A 25,674-nucleotide genomic window follows, 5' to 3' on the forward strand; every position below is an offset into this window, starting at 1 on the left:
GAGGAACTTCAAACAAATGTAATGATAGTAAGCTGCCATTCAGGACGTACCACCATACCAACAGCCTTACACATGGTCAGGATTGATTTATTGCACCACAATGCCAACATGTCCGCGTCAGCGTACATCTTTATTGCCCAACGAATTATTTGTTTTGTTGTTTCGTTACGAAAGTGAACAAAAACAGCATAGACAACAACAAAAAAAAAACCGAACTACCAGCGCTACTTACTAACAGGCATAAATAAACGGTTACATTAAACCATTAAAATTAGAACGAAAAAACTACCACGGTGGCGCTCGTACATCTTTTTCACTGCTGCCGCTGATGGCCAATCAATCGGCGTTATCAGGCGCGGAGTTTTCAATGGAGCAACCAGGGTAGTACCACATTGTGCCTTTGTTTGTTTACGATTTCAAACCATCCGTAATGGTACTAATGAAATATTATGAAACATTTACCGATCGGAATGAGCTGCCTAATGAGCTATTGTCGGCGGCGAATCGCGTTGTCTTTTTGCACTATTTTTATGCTGCACTGCTACCGACTCTGAGTTGCACATTTTTTGACAAGCAACCAGTTCAATGGGTCATACATTTTACTCTATTCAGTAGGTTACTTTGCAAACATAAAAAAAAATGATGCAGTTTCTTATCAAACATGAAAGCAAACAATTTGGGCAAACCAACAAACAACAACAATCCATTGCCAATTTGATGATACGATGCGCACAAAATCGAGCATTGCATTTGATTGGATTTAATCTATGCGGTATTATTATGACATGGCGGAGATTGAAGGAATCGAATAAATCATGTTTCTGACAACATGATTTTTTCTCCTATTTTACTGCGCTCCTCCGTGGCTCTATGATCTACTATGTTTGATCTCTTTATATGTGACCAGTACATATCATGTTAGAAAGATACCGATCGGCTTCATTCGGAAACGTGGCAGATATAAATTATTGAAAGGTTTTTTCTAATGTTTTCAAAAACATAGTCACAGCAAGTCTAAATTTCAACTACATCAAACAAATTCATAGCATTTTATTTTATTATTCCTTTTAGAGATTTAAATATACGGTTTGTCCCTATAATTTGCCTCTTTTCCTTTAGCAACTCAATCGTTAATATATTAATACAGACTTATTTTTTTAAATTTTAATGAGTTCAATTTTCAAAACTTCATTGGGTTTTCTTGATGTGGGCTACAACCACTTCGCGGTCTTGGCCTGCTGCCGGAGTCCTCTAAACCGCTCACGGTCGAGCGCCATCGTCTGCCAATCCATTATCCCGACCTTTCTGGCGGACGCATCAACGCCATCACTCCAACACAATTTGGAGCGTTATAGACCCATCTAGACGACCTAAAAAGATTTCCCTTGGTGGGTCCGACGTCATTCTCCAGACGTGACCAGCCCTTCGAAGCCTGGCGAGTCTAATCCGCTGTACGACAGTTAGTTAGTCGTACAGCTCAAAGAGCTCATCATTGTAGCGGCTCCTCCATTGTCCTTCCACACATACGGGGCAAAAAATCCATCTGAGCGTCTTGAGTGGAGAAAGTTTCCTCAGACTGCTCAGAAAGATCAGTTGGTAGCCAGCACCCTGTTATTTCAACGTCAATGTTATTGTCGGTGCTGACCGACCCAAGATTTTCGAGTTTCGTCGGTTTGTTCTCTACTTGTTTCCAATGTTTGTGGACACTCACAGAAGTGCTTAAGAAGTAAGTTGCGATACGTTCCATAAGCCACTCTATATTTTGCAGACACTTCCTTAGTATGTTTCAAGGTGATAGTGCACTCTGCAAGTCCCAACAAAAAAAGGTTTGGCTTCGAAGTTCGAATTTTCTACTGTATCGTAAACTTTTTCCAAAACTTTATAAGACACTCCGTTCCAAAGATACCATCCCGAAAAGTGAAATAAGCTCGCATCGCTCCGGGCGAGGACCCAAAACATTAAATGCGATTGCAGGCAGTCCCCTGCACCAGGCGGTTCCTCTTGTACGCGGATTCGGAGATACGCGGTTTATGGAAATTTGACAGCTGAATTAATTATAACACAAAATCTAAGCAAAAAGATGAAAAGATTGGTCGAAAATACCTTTCTTTTCCATATCAAACATTACTATGTATCATTGAAGTATAAACGATTTTGCATCAGGATTCGATTTACGAGGAAATTCGACTTACGCGGATCTTACCTGTGGTATAGCGGTCCGCTACAATAACGTATCTCGGGGACTGCCTGTATTTCGAAAACATGTCGAAAAGTTGATGGAAATAATAACATCAAATGCGGTTCATCTGTAAACGCAGAATGAATTTATGAATCGATCATCGTAAAAGCGGCTATTTCAAAGCATTTGAAACATCAAATTCAAAATTTTGACAGTTTTTGAGCTGGTAACACATTCAAAAAATACGTACAAGGATAAAAAATTCATAGAACATCAGGAAAACATTTAAATTTTATTTCAACTTTAACAGTTTGATCTCTGTAATGGCCACCAGTAATAGTAGATCGTTGTCAGCAGTGCCACACTGTACCTAATATGGTGACCGAAAATGTTGTCCAATGATGAGCAATAATTTAATTTTTGTAAACAGAAATATGTATTCCATTTATGTAACAATAGTGTATTGCCTGTTAGTAAAAAACCCATCAATTTTATCAAGCCTCAAGAGTGAACTATACCCCTAAGTGAACTTGCGCTGTCGAAATATGTATGCAATCTTCTATTCTGTAGCTGATAAGTGCAGAAAACAGCGCTTAAACCACTAGCATTTGCTTACCACACCGTTCCAATCGTACAGCCTATTAATTATCTCAGCATACGACGTATTTTAAATCGTTCTAAATCGGTTTTCCAACCGTTTCGACAAAAACCATCCATCGAAACCGATCGGTCCAGACCGACGAGGGCCTGAAGAAGGCTTCAATGATTGACATATTTTGGTTGCGTTCCGTCGCTATCAGTGCCGTTTGAGTGACAGTCGAGTGCGGTATGATTAATGTAACGCTTGTCGGGGCAGGAAATGATTTGTTAGGTGTTAAACATTGATTAGAGATGTATCAAAGGTCGTGATACATGGAAAACCAAAAATCAAACATACAACTTATTTAGCTCTGCTAAATAAGGATTAATTAAGACAAGGTTTAAGTTTCACAACACGGAGTTGATTGCTGTTTGACGTAACGTTTGTTAACATTGCACGTTTTGTAGGCGCTAACTTCATGCCAGCAAAAAGGAAACTAGTGCACCACATCTGAACGGAGATCGTTGGTTAATTTATGTAAAAAAAAACTTATTTGCATTATTCAATTGCTAATAAATAACTTCGTTTCGTTTCGATTCTTTCCGTTTCATTTTCGACCAGAAAGAAACGGGCATCTTAGATCTGGGTGAAAATTTGCTACGTGCTTCCGGCCTGGTAGTCAGGAAAAATCTTCACGCCAGCGTTCGACCATGCGCAATGGGAAAGTTTGCGCCCCGCCAACCCCTCACGAACCCCCCGCCTCCCTTCCCCCTTCCTTACCTCCACGGGCAGCCAATAATGCGAATCAAACGAATACTGCCTACTGCGACTGTGTACGATCCCGCGAGATGTCGTGCGATGTTTTTCGATGTCTTCAGCGCAGAAGAAAGTGTCATGCCGGTCGCCATACGCACGCACATATATTTCCGCTACCCGGCTTTCGTTGTTTTCAATTGACCCAATTCCGGCCCAACCGAAACTGAAACCAACGCCCGAAAAACCATACCAATGGGTGAATGGCCGGTACGGTGCGTGTGGAGAGAGGGGCAGCCGACAGTGGAGTTGGAACGGGCAACCGTCGTTGTTGTTCATGTTGTACATAGTGTGACAAGAACCGAAGCGCAGAGCACGATGCATTGCCCCTTGTAAGGTGGTAAATAACGGTCCGGAGCGGAGTTCCCGAGTGCCGAAAGGGTGCGGGAAGGTAGGGAAGTGGGAGGTAGAAAAAGTGGTCCCCCACACTGCCGAACGCACAATTTTCTTACGCGAGTCGCTTTGCGTTTTCGGATGTTGTTCTAACCACCCATTCCAACCAACCCGCACACCCCTCCCCAGCTTCATCCCCTGTGTCACGCTTCATGCAAACAGTTCGCTCCTAAGTCGGCCCGGGGAATTCGGTTCATATTTTCGGGATATTTACAGAGTTTTATGTTGGGGATCGACGGGAAACGTTGAGCTAAACCCAGCATAACCGGCGATTCGATGGGGCACCTACCGTTCGCGCACCAGAGTTCAATGCCCTTTTCGCTTTCGGAACCCGCGAGAACACGTGTCAAGCATTCCTGCGCACATGATTGTGGGGAGGGAGATGCGTTTCTGGGTTTTTTTTTTGGTTTTGTTTGTTCGGGAGCGGTTGGAGCCAGCAGTCTTGGGCGTGGGGTGTGTAGAAGCGACTAGAACAACTGGCCCAGTGGCATACAGAATGCCGTGGTCGTACGCACGCATCTTTGCTTCCATTTTTGGGAAACCCTCACAATACAACCCTTGCGGGGGTTGCGGGGTTTCACTGCCGGTTTTATGATGATTTTACATTGAATTTCTAGCAACTTCATCGCTGCGCTGGTATTGGGGCATTCGTATAAAGGTTTGCGTACATTGCGCAAAATGCTCTCAAGGAAATGCTTATGTTGGGGGCAAGATATTTGAGATGGAACGGTGCTGTATTAGAGCAAAACGCTGTCGGAATCGATTTTTCACATGAGTTAGCTACAATGGTTTTGATAATTCCAGCGATGCTTAATCGGCAAACTTGGAAGCAAAATTCTGCAAGTTATTTAGAAAAACAAATGTTTTATTAAATGACGCATTGAGTTCATTGGATTACCGAAGTATTTCCAATCATCTTCAATAAAATGGTATAGAAAAACATGTTAAGTTTACTCATTTGCTGAAATTTGCTCCATGACAGAATTCTTTCATTAAACCAATATTTTATGTAATGCAGAAATAGGAATTCTTGAAATTTCTTTTCATACTCTTTTAGTTTGAAAATTGAAATAAATTTTACATTTTTATCTAAATATTAAAGGGCTAATCAGTCACATTTCTTGTAAGACTTTTTAAAGTAAACTGAGAGTTTCAACCACCATTATAATATGTCTATATGACCACCAGGAATATGTCCTCAATCAATTAACTCATAGTATTGAAGCATGAAATCGATCATTATTCAAATAATTCCAATTTGTATTAAACTAAGACATATACAGTCAGCATGTTTTTAAGCAATTTCTTGAAGCCAAATTTTGATGAAATATTTGGTTAAAACTCCAAACTCCAAAATCCTTAATTATGAAGACGAACATTAAAGTTTCAGCTTAAACGAAAACGAAATTTCTTTCTCAGAATTTCTTCGAGACGTGTGAACCGATTATCTTGAAAACTTCACGAGAAAATCTTCGTACAATTTACTAGTATGTACTCGTCGTCACCCGTTGTTTATTTGTATTTGTTTTATGGGAAAAATAATGCGAATTTAAGACTGATTCAATTTTTCAGACTATTATTATATAGTGAAATTTTATTGTAAATTTTTTTTTATTGTCTTAAAAGAGTTGTAAGAGTTGTTGTAACCATTTGCTACAAAATGCTTCAGGTATCAATTTCCATGCATCCCATACCTCCAGGAAAATACAAAACTCTCCCGAAATCACACTTCAAAGAACTCAGAACTTTTAGTGTTAAGAAGAATAAGAATATAATAAGAAAAATAAGACGAATAAGAAGTTCAGAGAAATTAAATTCAGAAGAAGGCTGAGGAAGTTTAGTTCGTAAAGGAATATAAAATTAAATTAGCATGTTCAGTAGTTCAGAAAACATCGTATGAATGCTATACGTTTTTGGCCAAATTAGGCGCTTCGTTTAAGGTGTGAATCAGTATCGAATTAACATCAAACGTGTAATTAATTGTGTGGTAATAAAAACCAAACAACACATCTCCCTGTGTATACATAGTGCGCTTATATCCACCTTATATGATACAATCGTTTGCGAGACTACATACGAAAACCTTACCAATTCCATTCATTCCGCCCATGCTTTGTACACGGCACGGGTGCAATGACCGCACACATTCCGTTTGTGAAGAAATCTTATCGACCTGCCGGTCGACGAACAGCACAGCACTTATCAGCCACATCGTAAAAACATCATGCGCATCCCTTCGGTCGAAAGGGAATCCGCCTCCCAAATTGTGCGTACCCTGCCGCGATACCTTTACCCACCACCGGGTGGCCACTCGGTCGTTTCCACCCCATATTGCGCAATACGAAATCTCGAAAGAACCCTCGGTTAATGCTTTGGCCGCAGCTAGCCGAAAAATGATAGCCGAGTTCTACATTTCCCAAATCTCCCCTCGCCGTGGTCGGTTGGCCCCGAAGTAGCGAAACCGAAGCAAGACGCAAGAGAGCCGAAAATAGAAGAAAAGATTTGATCGCTCGATACCAAATCCAGCACGCCGAAAAGACGGCACACCGATCCATCCTTAATCGCGCACAAAAGCGCGTTTCGATGGTAACGCGGGGTAGGGGCAACACTGGGTGGGGGGAATAGGGAATGGAACAATACACGCACCCTATATCGGATTGTGTGGTGCACGTGTCAGTAGCAGACCGTTCCCTCGGTACTGCCGAACTTGTTCGAGCCGCACTGCGCGGGGTCACTAGACCAATGAACTTTTACTTTTATTTATCACACTCTGCTCGCTGCGGTGATCTTCGGAAGCGGGGATTGTTCCGGACGGGGGGGATAGGAAGTCGGTCGGCCCCGGTGCCGGATGCAACGCATGCTCAGAAGTACGGTAGCGAGAGCCAAAGAAGTGGCTGGGTAGCAGGTGTCGAAGCGAGGGAACGCACGTACACACCAGATGCCTTTATGCGGCTCTTCTTTTAGGGAATAAATGGCCACATATCGTTCGTGGTGTGTGCTTGTATGCTTCTAAATCTAAGCTGTAGCATTAAGTGTCCACCATTATGATACCCTTTGCCTACGGTATTTGGTCGTTATCGTAAAAAAATTGCTTTTTTTCCAGCCGAATTTAACTTTTCCTTAAGCGCTTTTAATCATAACCAGTACAATATAGTCACAGAAAACAAAACTAAGTCCCAAAAGTATATAACAAGTTTTAGCATTATGTATCAAAACTTAATCAATTATTATAAAAGTGAAACCATAGAATTTTACACTATGTTGTACTGAGAAAGCTTTGGCGTGTACTAAAATAATTGTACTAAAGTTATTTACACTACAACCTCCCGGCCCAATCCTGTTGAAAGATACGTTTCATTTCAAACACTTTAACTTTTATTGTTCATTGCTTCAAAAAATATATCTTTTCAGTATGAATTCCTATACTAAGATGCATTCTATGGTTCGATACATGGAGCTGTTTGGTATGGAAAGAACTCTATTAAGTTATGAAACAACCACAAATACAAAATTATTATAAAAACTTAAGTGATTTTAGCGTTAAATCAATTCAAATTGAATTTAAGAACAATACGTCTATAAACTAAAAAATCTTTGAGTGATATTGCAGTGCTAACTCATTAATTAGAAACATTATTAGTAAAGCTAAGCTTGCTCATTTAGTACAATTAGTGATTAATTAGTACAGAGTTATTTTTTGTAAAGCAAAAAAAGCATTTAACAATGTTTTCAAGATAAATTATGCCCCAGCAAACTTGTTTTCCGTTCGTCATTTATCGCTTCAATCATCAATCACTCGTGGATACGCTATCAATAAGTATCTTCTTGCGCGCTCATCCTGAAAGTTGAAGCAGGTTATTGACCCGTTTTGGAAACATTCTCGTACCGGGCCGGTTCGTAGCTTTTACATCAGTCACAATCTTTACCATTGCGTCACATCAGCTACGGCCCGTTTGCAAAGACCGAGAAGGATAAAAAATCGATAACGGTTAGCATTATATCACGTAGTAGCGAAGGACTACAACGATAGTACAAGACAGTGTGAAACGCTCGCACAACGCTGTCTCTATTACCGAATTGATTTAAATATTATGTTATCAGAAGATGGTGTCTTTTAAATTTGTTAATTTCTTTATCAGCTTATAATTCCATTTATTCTTTATTCTTCATTTATTCCACACGTGGCACACACTCGTGAAGTTAAGGAAAATTTTGTTGTCAAAATGGAAAAGTATCCAACCCTTATCCATTTAATTACTGAAAGGTTAAAACTGTTTGTTTCTAACAATAAATAAGCAACTTTTATTCCAAGTCCTCGTCAAAAAACTGCGCCAACTAAACCATAAAATAGAATTCTTAGCAGTTTGTACGATTGAATATAATTTAGTATAATAAAATCCAATCCAAAGTTACGAATGGTGTACAGTTATATAACTTGTTTTGATTAATTGTACATCTATTTAAATTGATATTTTAAATGCATAGACTGGAAACATAATAAACACTTGTAATACAATATGTAAACTAGCATTCTAGCAAATTTCTTGCTAAACTGATCAAGAAATAGAATACTACAATTAGATATTACAATCAATAAATTTAGGAACGACCAACAAAGTCGTTACATCAAACTGCACTTAGCGGAAGATCTCAGTGTAGTTAATTTAAATAGTAAAACAATCATTACTGATAATACATTAAAATTCTAATAACAGTAGATAATTTCATATGTTATGCCAAATATTGTGTAATAAGCAGCAGTAATAATCTATTCTTTTTATATTATCTCGTTAAAAAAATACGTATTTCAGGCCGTTTTTAAATACAATCGTACAATGGTAGCAAAGGTGGGAAGTTCCGTCTTAAAACTTTCTGCTTCTTGCAAACATTTTTGGGTGTGACCGAACCTGCTCTCTGAAGATATTGCTGTACGCAGCTTTTTATCGGTCAATGACCGCATAGCGCGTGTCATCCGTAACCAAACGTCCCGGAATGTAGTACATAACTCCACCAACAAAAAAGGTTATTGGTACATAAGAGCATTCCCTTTCCCAGCTAGTAGTGACCTGGAAAACATCGTATCCTTCTTGTTATTCGAAAACAAAAAAGTTTACATCGAAATCACCAGAAACTATGGAATTTCCGTTACTTTACAGCATATTTTTACCCAAACTTTCGACACCATCAAATCACATATACTCTAGTAAGGTAATCTTGTTGTAATATGGATCGATAAATGTGTGGAGCAAAATGGCGAAAAAAGTCTTTAGCCTGCAACGGATTCTGTGTAATGAAATGTTTCGCCATTGGTTTACCACATACTTGTATCGGCCGTTTGTACGAAAACAACCAGGCGTCCGCTTTACTTAACCACGCGTGATCACAGTGGAGGACAAATTAGTCGTGGTACCCAACATTTCCAGCGTATTGTGAGACTCATCGCAACCATGTTCGCAGTCAAAATTAATATCCTTTTTTGCTATAACACTATTTCTATTCACGATTAAAACTTATTTTAAACTTGAATTGCTGTGAAATACGGTACATAATTTAACATTTTCCCTCAGCATTACTTGTTTTTCTGCACACCACTGTTTGCACGCATGCACCCAAAACGCAGCCGCGAGTAAAAACGGAAAGTTCAACGACCTCGGCTCGGTTGTGTAGCTTCCCGAAAATTCCCCAATTTTGGGCGTTCAATCACTTCGCTCCTAAAAGGTTTTTCTTCCCTTATCGACCTGTTCCCGTTGCCCCCCCTTGCCCTTCTTCCATGTACGGTCCAACGCGGTGGAGGTGTTGTCACTTTCGTCCCACCGCTTCCGAGCACCTACCCACCCACCGGGCGGTCGATCAAGCGGCCAGAAGACGCAAAACCTCATGCTGATAGCCTAGATGTACGCACCGTTTTTGCTGTTGAGAAGCATAATGTTCCCTAGGGCAGAAAGGCCGGAACGAGATGGACGCATATTTACGCATCTTTCTGTACTGCTCATCCCCTCGACCGTATTCTTACGCACCGTATCTATTTATGCCACTAGCGGGGAGCCGGGGAAATCATCGTCGCACATAAGCCTCAACATAAAATCCTAAGGGAGTGCAATGTAACGATCCGGGCGCTGCCAATCCACCCAACCGCACCCGGTTCCAATCAACTCGCGAGCACACGCAGGCAAGAGAGTAAAAGTATATGTTTAACCTAGTTTCGGTTGCGATGCGTTGTGCCAGGAAGCCGCCGGTTTACGGGAGGGATTTCCACTGACCGGGTAATCAGTTCTCCAGTAAGCGGCAACGCTATCAACCTCCAAACATTCCCCCCATTACGATGAGGGGTGGGACACTGTTGCTTCGTAACCGTTCCGTTGATGGGAACGTTTTACCACGGATGGACTTATCAACCTGGCGTTCTTTAATATATAAGATGTAGTAGATGCATACATAGCGGTATTATAAATTCCCTTTGGCTATTTGGAAATGATTTAAATAAAAACAACAAAGCTTCTTTGTTAAATTACTTAAGAGCATTTTGCAAGAAGCCAATCACTAATCGTTTGCTATTCTACAGCGTATGCAATGGTTTTGTGATTGAGGATGATTTATAGAGTTTTTTTACAGGAATTATATAAAAAAAATATCATTCCAAATTACTGACGGATAATGCGGTTTTGAATAGGAAAATGGCAGAATATTTGGTTTAAAGGCTCATTGGTAAGATATTAAACCAATGAGCCTTTAATCCTGTTTGTTAGGAACAGGGACGTGATTGTCCTAAAAAGAATATTAGACATATCTGGTAGAGTCCTTCTGAAATTTAGCTACGAATTCTAGCTGCCATGCGTGCACCTAGTTACTGTTACATAAGAATAGTTGAACAAATCCAAGAGTTCGGCAAATTTTTGTTTTGCACGTTCTAGTTTTCTTTAATTGAATTTACACACAACTTTTTTTATTTCTTGACGAACAAATACAACAAAACAAAAGAACATTCAAAATGAAATCATTTCAATATTTGTAAAATTCAATTAAATGGTATATCAGATCAGAGTCTAAATAAATCAGATAATGATCAGGAAATGGCCACGATATGTATTAAGGGATAAGAAAATCTTCCAGTAAAGTAACAAACATTGACCATACGTGAATAGACTAAAGTGTGGTGAATAGACACGCATTGTAAGAATCTCAAGTCGGGAAAAAGAAACTCCACAGTACTTGAATTTATTCGAAATCATGTCAATTTTACTGTTTAAAATGCCTGTTTGAAAGACTGATGGATAATTAATGTAACTTTAGCTTTGATGTGTCCTAATTGATTTTCTCTATACTTACATCGGTATCAGGCATAATGACAATAATTAATTTTATCGAATGACTCAAAAAAACGAATAATAATACACGCGCATATCTGTAATGTATCCGTTTGCTCACGGAACGCAGCCTTTGGTTCAATCAGCACGCAGCCAATAAATACATCGAGACTGCAGCCAACACGTTAATAGATCGTTTTGAAACAATTTCCAACCATCAGAGTCGCGGGTTGGCCACAGATAAAAAAAAGCAAGAATAGACGTTTACACATTTACCTATTGTGTCGAATGAACATGTCATATGATTAACTTTATTTCATCCCAAAACGATATATTTCAGCATTCGTCAATTTTTAATTCAATTACTTAAACTTACAGCAAACAGGACAAACAGCCATGATTTAGATTCATTCTCCATCAACCGCACACAAGACAACGTTCCGCTCGGCTAGCTAATGATGTGCTCTCTAATATGCTGACCTAAAGACCTACTCGCCTAGGCGCACGGTAGAAACCTACTCGACTGCGCACAAGGGACACACACACACACACATACACAGAGCATTGGCAGCGCTAAGTGTGCCATTTTTAAGTAACGATCTTTAAGATACCTGATGAGTGACCTTCTCCCGGGAAGACCCCACATCCTACGGGTAGCCAACCTGTGGGCACCTTCTGTTGTCGTTGAGAAGCAGTGCGGTTTAATGGGCTTTTCGTTTTTTTACAGACTAGGATAAGATTAATTACTTACGAATCACAACTGCAACGTGCCACGGTGCACAAAGTACAATAGTATTTACTGGTTTGGCTACGGGTCTGTTTTTTGTTCCGTCGTTTGCAAAATACTTTTGTGGGTTTTCCTTTCCGTCTACGCTTTCTGTTGCTTGCTCTAGCACTACTAAATGGCAGTTTGTCTTTTTTTTTCTTTGCTTCCGTCCGATAAGCGATAGCGAACCACACGGTGGCCATTTAGAGAAGATGTATTTTATATAGTCTTGCTGATTGATTTCTATCCGCTTTCGTAAGATAAACACTCAGTTCAGAAAAAATCAGAAACGTTTCGAGAGCACATTAGATGATATCCTTGACAGGGTGGTCTACCGTGATTTTAGATCCAACATGTTTTTTTTGTGCCATGATTTCTATATGCTGCTACATATTCTACTGGCTCGTTGCGAGCACGTGTGTATTACCGCTTCCTTTCAATGCCTACAATGCTCTTTTCGATGTACCGACGAATGTGAAATTGTCGTCACCACGTGCACCTCCTCGCAGGAAGACGACTCTAGTGATCGTTAACACGGCCCCACCGAGCTATAGGCGCCCCAAAGGAGCGCATTTGCTGTCCGGGAAATAGTTCTACATATTCAAAAATTTAGAATTTCTTTTCAAACACATCCATAAACGGAAAGGCGGCCTTTTCCGGGCGCAGCAGATCGATCAGAAAGCAGACCGTCCCGGCGTAACCCTCGTACAAGCTGAACGGGCAATCCGGATTTCGTGCGTTGCGGATGAATTCCTCGTGCGTTAGAAACTCCATAAACTTCAACGCCCGATGGAGATACTTCGGGTCCGATGTGAGCCGATAGAGCAGCAGGAAGACGTAACCACTGCCTGCCACTCCATGGCAGATGCCGGGCCCCTTTCGCAGCAATCCCTTTCGCCATACTAGATCCGCGCTCCGGATGCAGGATTGTAAATAGCGCTGCTCTTGAAACACCAGATATGCTTTGGCCATCAGATAAACTACTCCAGCCGCACCGTGGCACCAGTGCACGAGCGATTCGCTGCGTGTGCGCCTCACACAATCCTGCAGCGTGGTCGGAAAGTTACCTTCAATGTCTTGCAGCCGAAGCAACCCGTCGACCGTGTTCTTTACTAGCGACATTTCCACACTGCACAGGTTCAACTGCAACGGTGACTCCAGTAGCATGTGCATGATGGCCGAGGTACCGTGGGCGGCTCCGAGGTAATCGTCCCCGTAACACTGATAATAGAGAGGTAGAAGACCGTTCCGGTGGCGTTTGCCACTTTCGAGGACGGTGGCACAGATGACGGTGAGAATTTCCTGGGAAAAGAGCTTACGTTCGATGGTTTGGTGCAGCCAGTAGACTCCTGACAGATAGCCGGCTCTCCCGAACAGTATCTCATCGCTGCCATTCTTGTTAAAGTCGAGCCGTTTACAAACCTCAAGGCCGGTCGCAAAGCAACGCAAATCTTCATCCATCTCTTGCTTGGCATTGTGCCGATGGGCAATGACCGCTGAAACCGCGTACACGCCCGCGTTTCCACACAGAAACGAGCAACGTTCCTCCGGTCGTCCGGCGTACCGTGCAGCCAGTGCTTTGGCATTTACTATGTACTGCTTGGCGTACTGCAACGCTTCCTGTCCGAATATGCCCGCGTCGTGCAGCTTCAAGAACATATAAGCGATGCCTAAAACGAATCACGAAAAAGGGGATATCAATTTTTGGCTCCAAAAACCGGAAACAATTTGCAAAACGGTGCTACTCTACCCGCATCGCCCACGTATAGGTCACCGCGTTGGTCTGTGTTACGGTCCGGTTTGGTATTTTCAACTATCAAATTAACGTAGGACTGTATTAATCCCTTGATGTGGTCATCGCATCGCTGTATTGGCCCGCCACCATAATCCGGAAACGGATTTGCAAAGTATCTAGTGCCCATAGGGATATTAATGATGCGGTGGCTGGAAAAAAGAGGCGGATGTCGATGGATGCAATGGAAAACTGTTGAATTCACGGAGTGTACCCGCACTCTATCCTTAATTGACCGGTTTTCGTACGCGGACACACACTACCATTACCTGTAACTAAAAGATAGCACAACTTTATCCGTTCCAGCCACCAGCGTTTATCCCGTTTTTACTCCGCTTTCCTTTGCTGTTTGCCTTTTTTCTGGGTTTTCCGTTTTTGTTTTTATTTTTCACTGCAGTCACCTTTGCACATAGGCCGAGCTTGCGGACATCGTCTATCAATTCCAATGTGACGTTTCTTCCAACGCTTTTGTCTAAAAATAAAATATATAAATAAGATAGTTCGCGAAGCTCAATCATGAAACATTCCACTAAATATGGAAGCAATTAATTTCGAAACTATAGAGCATTGGAAACTTGCCATGGCGAATATGGACAAATTATATTTTCTAGTAACAGAGGTCCACTATTTCGTTTAGAACATCCCACTGTGAACTATGGACAAAGAAAGGTTCAAAATTAGTTATGTATATTTATGGGGTATTCAAGCACATACACAAAATTCGCAGCTCAGTCTTTATTTTTCTCATTGTTTTCGGAGATTTTAAGAATCTTTAATTTATTTATTTTTGTGAAATTCTAAACCTTACTTTGTCAAACCAAGATTACTGATTAGTTCTGATAAACAAAAGAATGGCTTCAACACAGCATCCCTATAGCGCATGGGTGAATCGGTTTAATCACATCCGCGATCGAAACCAAAACATTGTTCCTTTCGCAGCACACGAGAAAGCGACATCGGTTCCAAAGTGCACTGATAAAAGCGAGCCATATGACACTGAGCGACAACCATGCTTGGTTAAAAAGGTTTCCAATCGTGTACGGTGTGCGACAGGTGATCGCGCTTTTGTACATAATTTGTAGTTGGTAATAGTTTTCCAGTAAAACAGCACACCAGAATGGCTAGTGGGAAGTTGTTTCGTGCAATCATCATGGGTGTACCAGGATCCGGCAAAGGAACAGTGTCGGGACGAATTGTGAAAGTGTTTAACCTGAAGCACATCAGCAGTGGTGATTTGCTGCGATCGAACATCGCGAAGCGCACCGAGTTGGGATTGATCGCCGACAAGTACATCCGGGAGGGCAAGCTGGTGCCGGATATTTACATAACAAAGTGCATATTGAATGAACTCGAACAAATTAAATCCTCCTCGTGGCTATTGGACGGCTTCCCTCGCACGCGTGAACAAGCGGATGATCTATGGAACCAGGAACGGATCGATTCCGTAATCAATTTGGACGTGCCTTTCGATGTGATCATCGAACGCATTCAGAGTCGCTGGGTACATTTGCCTAGCGGACGAGTATACAATGTAGGGTTTAATGACCCGAAGACTCCGGGTCTAGATGATGTCACCGGGGAACCGCTTAGTCAACGGCCGGATGATAATCCGGTGGCTGTTCGGAAGCGTTTAGAAGTGTACGATGCGTGTACGCGCCCAATAAACGAATACTTTGATAAGAAGGGCGTGTTGGTCACATTCAAGGGAAGCACCACAGACGAAATATGGCCACATGTGAAGCAATATCTCGAAACAAAGGTACAGTGAAGAGGTACCGTTCCAAAGTGTATCGCCAAACTTCCACCGAAACATACCGGCACAAACAAACTGCACAGTAGTAGATAAGATAAAAAAAAAGTGTACGATAACGTTATATCCCAATATCACCTCGAAAAGTAATTCCATTGTAATTCCTCTGCGGCGACAATAAGCAATTGTAAAGTAATTTTAAATAAAAGAGCGGAAGATTATATGGGGAAAGGTGTTCGATGTGCACTGAAGAAAGAACCGGAATAAAGGAAATATGATTGTGTGTCTTATATTGTTTTTGGTGATATGGATCTTCACTATTCAACAAAGCGACATACTTTATGTCGGACTTCGCAACAGGTACAGTCTCATCATCGTAACAGTTCATGTTTGTCCAGTAATGTTTGTAGAACTCACACATCATTTTCTGAGCAGGAATTCCAGTAGGATTCGAACAAGCCATTAAACGCTCCAACATTTGATCCCCGCTATGCTACGTCCGGTAATCTTATATGGCAATTTTTCCTAGTACGATACTGCGGACTACCTTTGGTTGTAATTGTAAGTAGGACGTGTGAGGAAGGGTGCTCGTCAGGGACGCAACCTGAAGAGGAACATAGACATATTTCAAATCGCGTATGCTGATGCCAAGAAGAAGACACAGACATATTTCAGCTTAATTGAGAATAGATTTCCACCTCGTCACTTTTTTTATGTTTTTGCTGCATTTACTGACCATTTTGAACTGGTATAATACCTATTGAGACGTTGCTGTCAAACCAGCCAAACTTCATTTCAACGCTGTCAATTTTTTTCCAATATGGTGGCACAAAAAAGACGTCCTCTGGGCAATGCTTGCGTTTTCCCGCAGACGCCGAAGTTTAATGCGAAGTAAAACGTTCCACACATCGATACTTAAGGTGCGTGCGTGTGTACATGGATCTTTTTCTACGGTGAAGTTAACAATTTTAGGATATACAGGACATCTTTGGCGTAGGGTACGATAAATAGGCCAACTCTGTGTATCGGAAGAAAACGCAGGTAATTATAGTTTAGAACTGTGAACCCTAGAACTGAACAAACAATTCCGTCGTGCTCGTACAATAGTCAGCCATCTTTTTCTTCCGGAAAAAAATGTGTGAGGTCTTTTTTTCTCTCTGCCGGCAATACCATCGGTCGAATGCGTTATAAATTGTTTCTAACCTTTTAGAACCGCACTAGACAAAGCTCGTGCTAGGGTAACAAAACGCCGGATATACCGCAAAGACCGAACCCCTCATTTGTTTCGTGGCTAGACCAACAAGGCGAACACAGCCAGCCCGTCTGTTTGAAGTGTGTCAAGAGTTATGAAAGTGAATTTTTGTGAACCGTAGCTTGCAAACTGGGAAAACACCCCGCCCGGCGACACATCAGCGTGGCGTTTGCCAGACGCAATTTAATGCACATTGTGTACCGCAATAGATAAGAAATCGAAAATCCAGCATAACATGAGCATAACATCCAGCATGAGTCAACAGCTGCCGCTAAACCGTGTGCTAATCCAACGGACGGTTGAATACCATGGAAAACCATTACAGAAAATATGGGAATCCGAGCTTCAGCCGAACGAGCTGTACAAGCTACTCGGTATCGACAATGGGTTGGATTTTGCCGTTTACAACGCGCGACAGAAACACTTTACTCTTCAGGAACGGGCCAAACGCTTAAAACTGCAACAGTTCATAGTGCGAAATGCGAACTCGCTGTACAGATATTATCCACCCGCTTCCGGGGAGCCGGAACGTGATTACAAACAAAGTAAGTGTTGCTGCCGAAAACAATAAAAGGTATATTGTTGGAGGTTTAACCGTACTGCACAACTTTCGGTTAAAAATGTATGCACACGTAGAATAAACGCTCGATCCTGTCGGCACTGACCGTGCTGACAATTACAATTATAGGTAATCTTTTTGCCCTACCACCATTGGATGCTTACTTGGATACGGATGCGGCTGGAAGCGCAATTCAACTGCTGGAGGTATTGAGAAAATTTACGCTCTTCATGTGTAGATCGTCTCGGGAGTACGAGTCCTACCGATCAATCTAACGTCGTCGCCTTTTCATTTTAGACCGTACAACCAGGTGATGTAGTGTATGGCTCAATCACAATGTTCAAGCATTTTGCCGGAGTTCTGTTTAGACCAATGTTTATAGTTGGCAGTGTAACATCTTACGTACGAAACAAATCTATTAAGGTAACTATGACACCAAGCAATCTGCATAAAATGTACACTGCATCGCCGGAACTATACTTTACATAGGCAACCTCCTCGCCTTTCATTCGGAAGCAGTTTTGAAATGATTAAATATGCTTTCGCAATGCTTTTAGGGTACTATAGCGAAAAATGAACTCATCTATCCAGCCCACCGTCCTTCCAAAGGATTTTTTCCAAATGATCTGATCTGTTGCGAGGTGATCGATGTCGCACCGGACGTTCGGCGCCTTAATTGTTCGATGAAACGCACCCCCGACAGTCGGGCACCGGAAACGATTGCGTACGGGCTGCTTACCAAGGAGGATCTACCGGAGCTTTACAAGTAAGTGCGTTCTGTAATGAATGCAGCGAATGCTTCTCTGGTGACGCGAAACAAGAGGAGAAGAGCAAGATTTCATCAGCCGCCGGTCTGCAGCAGCTGATAGGAGCAATAAACTTTTAGTGCGCATGATTTAAGTTTGAATAAATAACCGGTGAACCGAACCAAAGTGTCAGTCAGTGAAACGAACTAAACACTTATTCGGGGGAAATAGCTAAAACAAACAGGTTCTCTTAATTCACACGTATTTTCGTATGTTAGTTACGCGTAAAACCCACGATTGTACACTTTAGTGATGAATATTCGCCGCACATGCAGAAAACGGAGTTCGGATGAGGAAAAGCGTTCGTTTATGAATATCCCTGTCATAATTCCTGTTTATCTCTCAATATTTCTATTTCCGGCAGCCTAACTTCGCAGCGGATTGGCCAAAGTTACGGGGAGTTTTTGGAAAAATCGCCATCCTTTAATGATCCATCGTGCATCGAGCAGTTGTATGAATCGGTTGGACTAAGCAGTAGCGAATACTGTACGAATATGTCCAGTTTAAAGGGGCGATATCCATCACAGGAGTATGCCGCAGAACTGCGAAACTCGCAAAACAGCAAATGGGCATTTAGGTATGTTGTTTTACTCGTTGACAACTGGCATAAAATTTGAATTATTTTATGTTTTGTGGTCTGCACAGATCGGTTGCTCAAGGAATTGAGCATTTCAAGGAAGGGCGCCACGCGGAAGCCTTCCAATGTCTCAACAAAGCGTTGAGTATGGATCCACGCAATGTCGAAGGATTGGTGGCACGTGGTGCACTGTATGCCAACAGTGGATCCTTTAAAAAGGCGGTCGAAGACTTTGAAGCGGCACTCAAACTGAATCCTTCGCATGCAAACGCGCGTAAGTACATGGGCGAAACGTTGGTGGCGCTGGGCCGTAGCTACGAGGAAGAAAATCGCTTCGAAGAAGCAAAGAAAGCGTACCAGGACTGCCTGAACATTATACCGCACCATGAGGAGGCACAGAATTCGCTCGAATTTTTGAAATCGAAACCATTCACCGGCAAACAGATTGTCGAACCGACTGAATTGGAAATTCCAAGTAAGTGGTTATGATCATGACCTCAGGATGGTAGCAACTTGCACACTGATACTATATTCGTGTGTACATGTATTTTCAACTTTACAGCATTAAATATTGTAAAACCATCGTCCAGCGATCGCAAAAAACAGGAACCGGACACATCTGGTGTTGATGGGAGCGGTTTGTACGGTGGCGGTAGCAGCAAGCGAGATAACAACGATGGCTCGCGCAAGGATCGTAAGAAAGAGAGCAAAAAGGAACGCAAAAAGCGGCATAAGAAGCACCATAGCAGCTCGAGTGACTCCAGCTCTGCTAGCTCGGATAGTAGCGATTCAAGCAGTGACTCGAGCAGCAGCAGTAGCAGCGCATCATCGACCAGTTCCGGTAGGTAATGAAACCCGAGTGTGTTAGTGCGAATGTAAAATCAACTTGCAATGTGCTCATGGTTTACGTCCGTCCGAACGTACACACTTTTGGCCATTTTCCCAAAACTCTAATATCCTGGATCCTGCATAAATATTATCTATTATCACCATTTGAATTACGTTAAAATCGTGTATTATCAAAATTGATAAATATTTTTCGTTTAAGATTATTTTAGCTTGCCAATTTGAATGAACTCTACATCAATACATGCTCTCTTTGTGCCATTCAAAATTGCTACTTTTATGTTTTTTCCCCCAAAGTTCTATTATCGCTTACTTCTATCTACGATCCATTCTACAGTGCAGCTATATTCGTATGTTTTAGGTTGTAAAAATTACAAACAAATGATGAGACAGATGAATTTATTGTTGAAAAGCATTACAAGACGTTCGACCAATGGTGTGATATCAGTTGCCGTGGCCGTGTGACGTGGTCTATCCTCATGTGTTGAAATCTTCCGGGATAATTTTACCTGATAAAAACACGTTACACTGGCGCAGCAACAGTTCTCCGACACATAAGAACGTGAAGAGGATGTGTGAAAAGAATTTCGCCATTGGGAAACATGTAAAACGAAGCGAAACGAAGACTTCCACCCGCTTATGCAGCTGCTGCACAATCAATCAACAGAAGCGGGATGTAATGCGCGAGAATGTTCTTTCTATTGTAGGACACCAGGTCTCAGCAGTTATTCCTGCCCGCTATTCCATGGACATGCAAATCTTAGAGGTACAATACATTGAACGGGTGCATTACATCTGATGCAGCAAGATCGAGATACAACAGAAATTGTTTCCTGATCAACACACAGTTTATCACTGATTGCCGGTTTAGTTTATTTGATTCAATTTGGTGGTATGCATCAGAATAATTAGTAAGATTGTTGCACACCACCATATCGTTGTGTGTGCCCGTCTCGTGAAATCTTCCTATCATCCTAACTCCGAGCCTTCAGTTGTGTTCTACAAAGCGTTTGACCATTATTGCCATGAAAGGGTGTATCTACCTTCGAATGCTTCTCCTACCCCGTCTTATCATCTCCTTCCTAATTTCCTTTTTTCAGATACATCCAGCTCGCGCACCAAAAAGCGCAAACGCTCGAAGAACGATAAGAAACCGAAATCCGTATCGCCTCTGGGCAAACGGATGACTTCCGGTGGGCGTAGCGGTCCAGCACCAGGCGAACTTGTCGGTTACCCGATCGGAGGTCAGGGCAGCATGTTTGGGCACGGTTCCGGTCACGGCCAATCGGGAATGGATGATTATGAACAAAAGGTAACAAAACCGACATCTTTTTTTTAGACCCGTAGCATTATACTAAGTGTTTCGGTTCCTATTTATTTCTTCCCGAATTGTGTGCACAGGTGCGCAAGTTTTTAGAAATGCCCCGGGACGAAGAGAACTACGAGGAAAAGGTTCGTAGATTTGTCGCCGAGGCAAACAAGTACCAGAAGGAGCGCAAACAGATGGAAGACAAATCGAAGAAAAAGAAGAAGAAGGACGAGAAAAAGGCAAAGAAGGAAAGTAAGAAGAAGCGCAAGTCGGATGAAAAGAAGAAATCGAAGAAAAAGGACAAGAGTGGTGGCGACGATGATGGGCCTTCGGGCAAGGATAAACTACGTGAAGCTTTGAAGTGCGTACAACATGCACACCGATACAGGTAGCGGAATGATCAATACTAATTTGTATAAATGTGTTGCAGGATTTTTGAAAATTTCCCTGTCCTGGATGAACTTGGCTCGAAACTATCGGTCGGTGGATCGGTTGCAGAAGCTCTGTCCGCCCTTCTTGGTGCCGGGTCCGGCAATAATAGTGGAGGTGCCGGAACCTCTAGAGGTAAGTCTAGTGGATTAACGTATGCATTTAAAAAAATGTACAGATTTGAGTGTTCTTTCATACGAGTTCATCTTTGTATACGAAGCTAACAGTAGGTCAGTTCATTTTGTAGTTTGAGTTAACGGCATGCAACATACCGGACCGACATTATTTTACAGACACTTTATGTGCGCCGGATGTACAAAAACAGAGTCCTGTAGCGAAGCACCTTAAGGTGCATCAGTATCTAAAGATGAAAATTCCAGGACGAAGTGGTATCTTTTTTCCTGTCGATTAGGATAGAATTCAAGCAAAATGCATGCAATTACGTTTTTTTTTTGTTACCAAAATCAGTCACATTGTTAATACATACATTGTCACATGTCTGAAGATGTAGAGATAAATAATTGATGGATGTTGTCCATATGTGCTTTCAGCTAAACCAACTGATTTGTTAGACATCGATCGAGGAGCAGCGGCTAGTGTGGACGAAAGCGGCAAGGATGGCAAATGGCGCATGATGTTTAACAAGGACAAACGTCCTACGAAAGAAGCGGTCCCAATGACCGCCACACTGACAGCGGGGATCGGACAGCATCCGTTCAGCAATGAATCGGATGAAGATTCGCTTGGTGGCAGCAGCGCACCACCACCACCGTATGGTACGGTTCCTAAAACACAACAGCATACTGACCGCGGTTCTGGACGATTCAGCAGCCGTTACGATGATCGCAGTGGAGCATCAGATAAGGGAAAATCCACGACCACTGCATCGCAGATGCCACCGGTTAAGTCTGGCCCGGTGGTGCTGGACAAGTTCGGTAACTTCCGCCTAGCAACGGCCGATACCCCATCCACCGCTGGCTCGAAACCGCCCGAACCGACGGCTGCGCCACCGATGCGCCGATCACGCAGTAAATCGCGCACCCGAACATATGGCAGTTCGCGGTCACGTTCGCGATCTCGCAGCGAGCGTCGCCGGTCGCGGTCGGGCAGTTTCCGGCGACGGTTCAGTCGATCACGGTCGCGATCGTTCAGTCGATCGCGCTCTGGCAGTTATTCACGCAGCCGGTCGCGATCACGTAGCTTCGAACGTCGTCGCTTTGATCGTCGAATTTACCGTGGTGGTCGGGGTGGTGGTGGTGGCGGTGGAGGTTACGGCGGTGATCGTATGGGTCCGTTTGGCGGCAATCGGTTCAATAATTCACGTGGCCATTACAGACGGGGAGGTTTCCGCGATTTCAGGGACAACCGTTTCGTGGGAAATCGCGGTGGCGGCGGAATCGGTGGTGGTCGTGATCGACCCCCGTTCCGGCCACGATACCGTGGACGGTTCCAGCGGTCGTACAGTCGCAGCATGAGCAAATCACCCGATCGTCGACCAGTAAGCCCTAGCGATGATCGTTCGCGCCATCACAACCGACGCGGAGATAGCCGTGACCGTGGAACGGCGGGCCAACATCAGCGGGGTGGAGATAGCCGGGAGCGCTCTTCACCGCCTGGCCGGCGTGGCAGTAGTCGGGGAGACAGTCGCGATAATCAGCGTGACCGTGATGGAAGTCGCGATCATCATCGACGATCTGAGGGACGCGATTCGTCCAAGCGATCGAAGGAGGATCTAAACTCATCTGCTGTCAGTGGTGCTGCCGCTGCAGCCGACACTGCAAACAACAGTTCGCCGGAAACAGCCCGTGCCGACAAAGCGCGGCAACGCCGCTCATCTTCAGCCGGCAGCCAGCGTTCTAGTGGATCGACCAAAATTCCACATGACATTGAAGGACGCTGGGCCGACGATCGTACGAACGAAGGCGATCAAAAGAAGACACGGCGGCACGACGCAGCAGACGATTCCGCGATGGAAGAGGCCAGCACGCACTCGAACAATGCTGCGGCATCCTCGACAGCTGTCACGGACGATGTTTCGCTGGAGGAACTAGAGAAAATGCTCTCTAAAGCACGCAAGGAACGTAAAGAGGAAATGTTGGAGCGCAACAAAGACTTGCTCAAAAAAACTGGTGGGTATTAACGTGTCGGAAGAAAAGTGAAGTGCACGGCCTCTCGTTGGAGGATGATTTGAATAAGCGCATTGCTGGTAATAAAGCGGTATTAATGTCACAAAGAAAAATAAAAGTAGAAGAATCATAAATTGCAGAACCATATTAATCGGGGAAAGTGTAAGTTTAACTGGGACGTCTATAACCACTAACATGAGCGATTCGTTGTGATGCCGAACGAGCGCAAATAAGTACAGTTTAGTACAATTATTCTTTAATGTACTCATTTTAATAAAGAACCAAAATTTCATCCATAGCGTATAAAAGGAGAATTGATCATACAAATTGTACAGTGTTTCGTGTTACAAACGATCTAAAGCGTTTGGCCTTTTCGAAGAAGAAAGAAATCGTGTATGTAGTGTTGGTCTCCGGTAAATCGTTAGATCAGTAGTTGGCAAACGTTATGGAAAGATTCATTTGGCTTTATCGCGTTGAATATCAGAGAACAGAATTAGTGGCCCAACATCCAGTGCCTCATGTGCCTTCTCAGGTTCACCTAATCTATCTATGGTGTGGTGTGATAGATCTTCAGGATCTATCATAGTGTTGTAAATACACATTCAAACAGTGATTCCCATCGTAACAATATCAGAGGAGCTCCGCTCATTATTCGGACACGTTCTAAGAAAACAAAACAATGACCATCGCATTTACAATTCTTGTGAAATTCTTTACCATTTGCCATTTTATTTGCAATAAATTAATGTGTTTTCTAGTGTTGTCACCCGCCCGATGGTGGGGTTGCTTCAATGTGTGTAATTAAGTTGTGTTAATGTGTGCATCGCGCTATTTGTCTGCGCTTTCTCTTCTCCCTAGATTTCTTTTAGTGTTGTATTGTTTCATTCCCTTTAGTGTTGTTTGTTTGTTTGTTTTTCGTATTACTTCATTTATATCACAATGGAATATACAGTCTCAATTAATCAGAACTTTAATAGTGTCTTGTTTCGAAGTTTCTGCACTCTCTGCCGTTATTTATTTCTACAGCTTGCGTTTGCGAATTAGTGTAATTTCGAATATCTTTTCTATATTCTTTTAATCTTGATTGGATTTCAGTTGTAACCGGCCGAATTATGAGTTGTGGTTGTTTTCCTGTGCCATTATCGCAACTTCCAGATCGTATGCAGTTTGGTAGTCTTCACCATACTATAGGAGCATTGGAGGCAACGAATTAAATTCAATTTGACTTAAAGAATTGAAGTCAGCAAATACACACACAAAACAAAAACGAAAACTCCTGAGAGAATTTAGCTAACAAGAAACTATGATCTATACTCAAAAGAAACTATACTTTTGAAATTGCTCTGCGAATTGTACATCTAAAAACAGAAACAATACAGGAAACGCATGACGATTGTGTACCATATGCCCAGTATACTCAATTGAAGTAAGGCACACTTTGGTAATTAATACATCATTTTTCGTTAACCAAGGGGGAAAAAAATTTAAAACATAAGAGAGATTAAATTTCGTAAAAGTTTATACTTAAGATCGAACAGAAGTGCCTTCTTTGGAGGAATGGTAACAAACCCTGTTTAGCTTTCAGTTCCCACGCCTACTATTCCAAGATCCCACGCAGGTCTGGAAGTAATGCGATTCACGCGATTTTAGAGCAGCCGCTGCTAATTGGCAAAGAGGGCAGAAACTTCTGGATTCACTTGCGATTCTGGCTCGTTTCAAGGGGGTTTTTGTATGTGTGAGCGAACACTTTTCCTCTTCACCAAATGTGTCTATATCATGCTAGTGGGAAACTTTTCCTATCGATGGAGGCGGCGGTGACTACTAGTTTGTGGTGTGGAACGCACAATTGTCTTGTTCTCGTCGTGCTTCTGCTGCTCCACTTATGTATTTACGTTTGCCTGCGTTTTGTATACATATATATTACTTTGTTTTATTGTTTTTTATTTGCTTGTTTGCTTTAAGTATTATGTATGTAAGTGAGGGGTGAAAAATGAAACATTAATTCGCTACAAACTCATAACTACCACTTACTACTACGACGTATAACGCTCTCGATAATAGTACACACTAAAGATAACATTAGTAAAAAGAATTGATAATTGATTCGACTTCGACTACAATCAAAATCCCAACATGGTTGTGTATTTGTGTGACGGTGATTAAACTTAAGGCAACATTAACTGGTACTGGGAA

The 25,674-nt window shown here is 42.4% G+C and overlaps 3 protein-coding genes across 3 annotated transcripts; 2 read left to right on the top strand and 1 right to left on the bottom strand.

Moving 5' to 3' along the window:
- Positions 1 to 12,644: 12,644 nt before the first annotated feature.
- On the bottom strand, positions 12,645 to 13,957 carry LOC128715113 (lanC-like protein 3 homolog). Its single transcript, XM_053809994.1, has 2 exons — positions 13,786 to 13,957; positions 12,645 to 13,705 (listed from the first exon to the last, which is right to left on the bottom strand). Exons 1-2 carry the CDS (start codon positions 13,955 to 13,957, stop codon positions 12,645 to 12,647), a joined length of 1,233 nt encoding a protein of 410 aa, XP_053665969.1.
- Positions 13,958 to 14,944: 987 nt separating this feature from the next.
- On the top strand, positions 14,945 to 15,595 carry LOC128712070 (GTP:AMP phosphotransferase AK3, mitochondrial). The gene has a single exon (XM_053806965.1). It carries the CDS (start codon positions 14,945 to 14,947, stop codon positions 15,593 to 15,595), a length of 651 nt encoding a protein of 216 aa, XP_053662940.1.
- Positions 15,596 to 17,082: 1,487 nt separating this feature from the next.
- Positions 17,083 to 23,495, top strand: LOC128713453 (tetratricopeptide repeat protein 14 homolog). Its single transcript, XM_053808314.1, has 11 exons — positions 17,083 to 17,374; positions 17,518 to 17,594; positions 17,686 to 17,811; positions 17,946 to 18,154; positions 18,559 to 18,771; positions 18,840 to 19,246; positions 19,334 to 19,612; positions 20,718 to 20,929; positions 21,019 to 21,287; positions 21,357 to 21,490; positions 21,907 to 23,495. The coding sequence occupies exons 1-11, from the start codon at positions 17,083 to 17,085 to the stop codon at positions 23,493 to 23,495; spliced, it is 3,807 nt and encodes a 1,268-aa protein (XP_053664289.1).
- Positions 23,496 to 25,674: the final 2,179 nt, after the last annotated feature.

Source organism: Anopheles marshallii, chromosome 3, assembly GCF_943734725.1.
Source record: "Anopheles marshallii chromosome 3, idAnoMarsDA_429_01, whole genome shotgun sequence".
Taxonomy (NCBI): domain Eukaryota; kingdom Metazoa; phylum Arthropoda; class Insecta; order Diptera; family Culicidae; genus Anopheles; species Anopheles marshallii.

What these genes read in the sequence shown, in the direction of transcription:
- LOC128715113 (XM_053809994.1), bottom strand. Translation starts at nt 13,957, where the DNA reads ATGGGCACTAGATACTTTGCAAATCCGTTTCCGGATTATGGTGGCGGG. An exon ending in CCTATACGTGGGCGATGCGG is followed by an intron (nt 13,706 to 13,785) that starts GTAGAGTAGCAC and finishes GATTCGTTTTAG; the next exon opens with GCATCGCTTATATGTTCTTG.
- LOC128712070 (XM_053806965.1), top strand. Translation starts at nt 14,945, where the DNA reads ATGGCTAGTGGGAAGTTGTTTCGTGCAATCATCATGGGTGTACCAGGA.
- LOC128713453 (XM_053808314.1), top strand. Translation starts at nt 17,083, where the DNA reads ATGAGTCAACAGCTGCCGCTAAACCGTGTGCTAATCCAACGGACGGTT. An exon ending in GACTGAATTGGAAATTCCAA is followed by an intron (nt 19,247 to 19,333) that starts GTAAGTGGTTAT and finishes TCAACTTTACAG; the next exon opens with CATTAAATATTGTAAAACCA. An exon ending in AAACTACGTGAAGCTTTGAA is followed by an intron (nt 21,288 to 21,356) that starts GTGCGTACAACA and finishes AATGTGTTGCAG; the next exon opens with GATTTTTGAAAATTTCCCTG.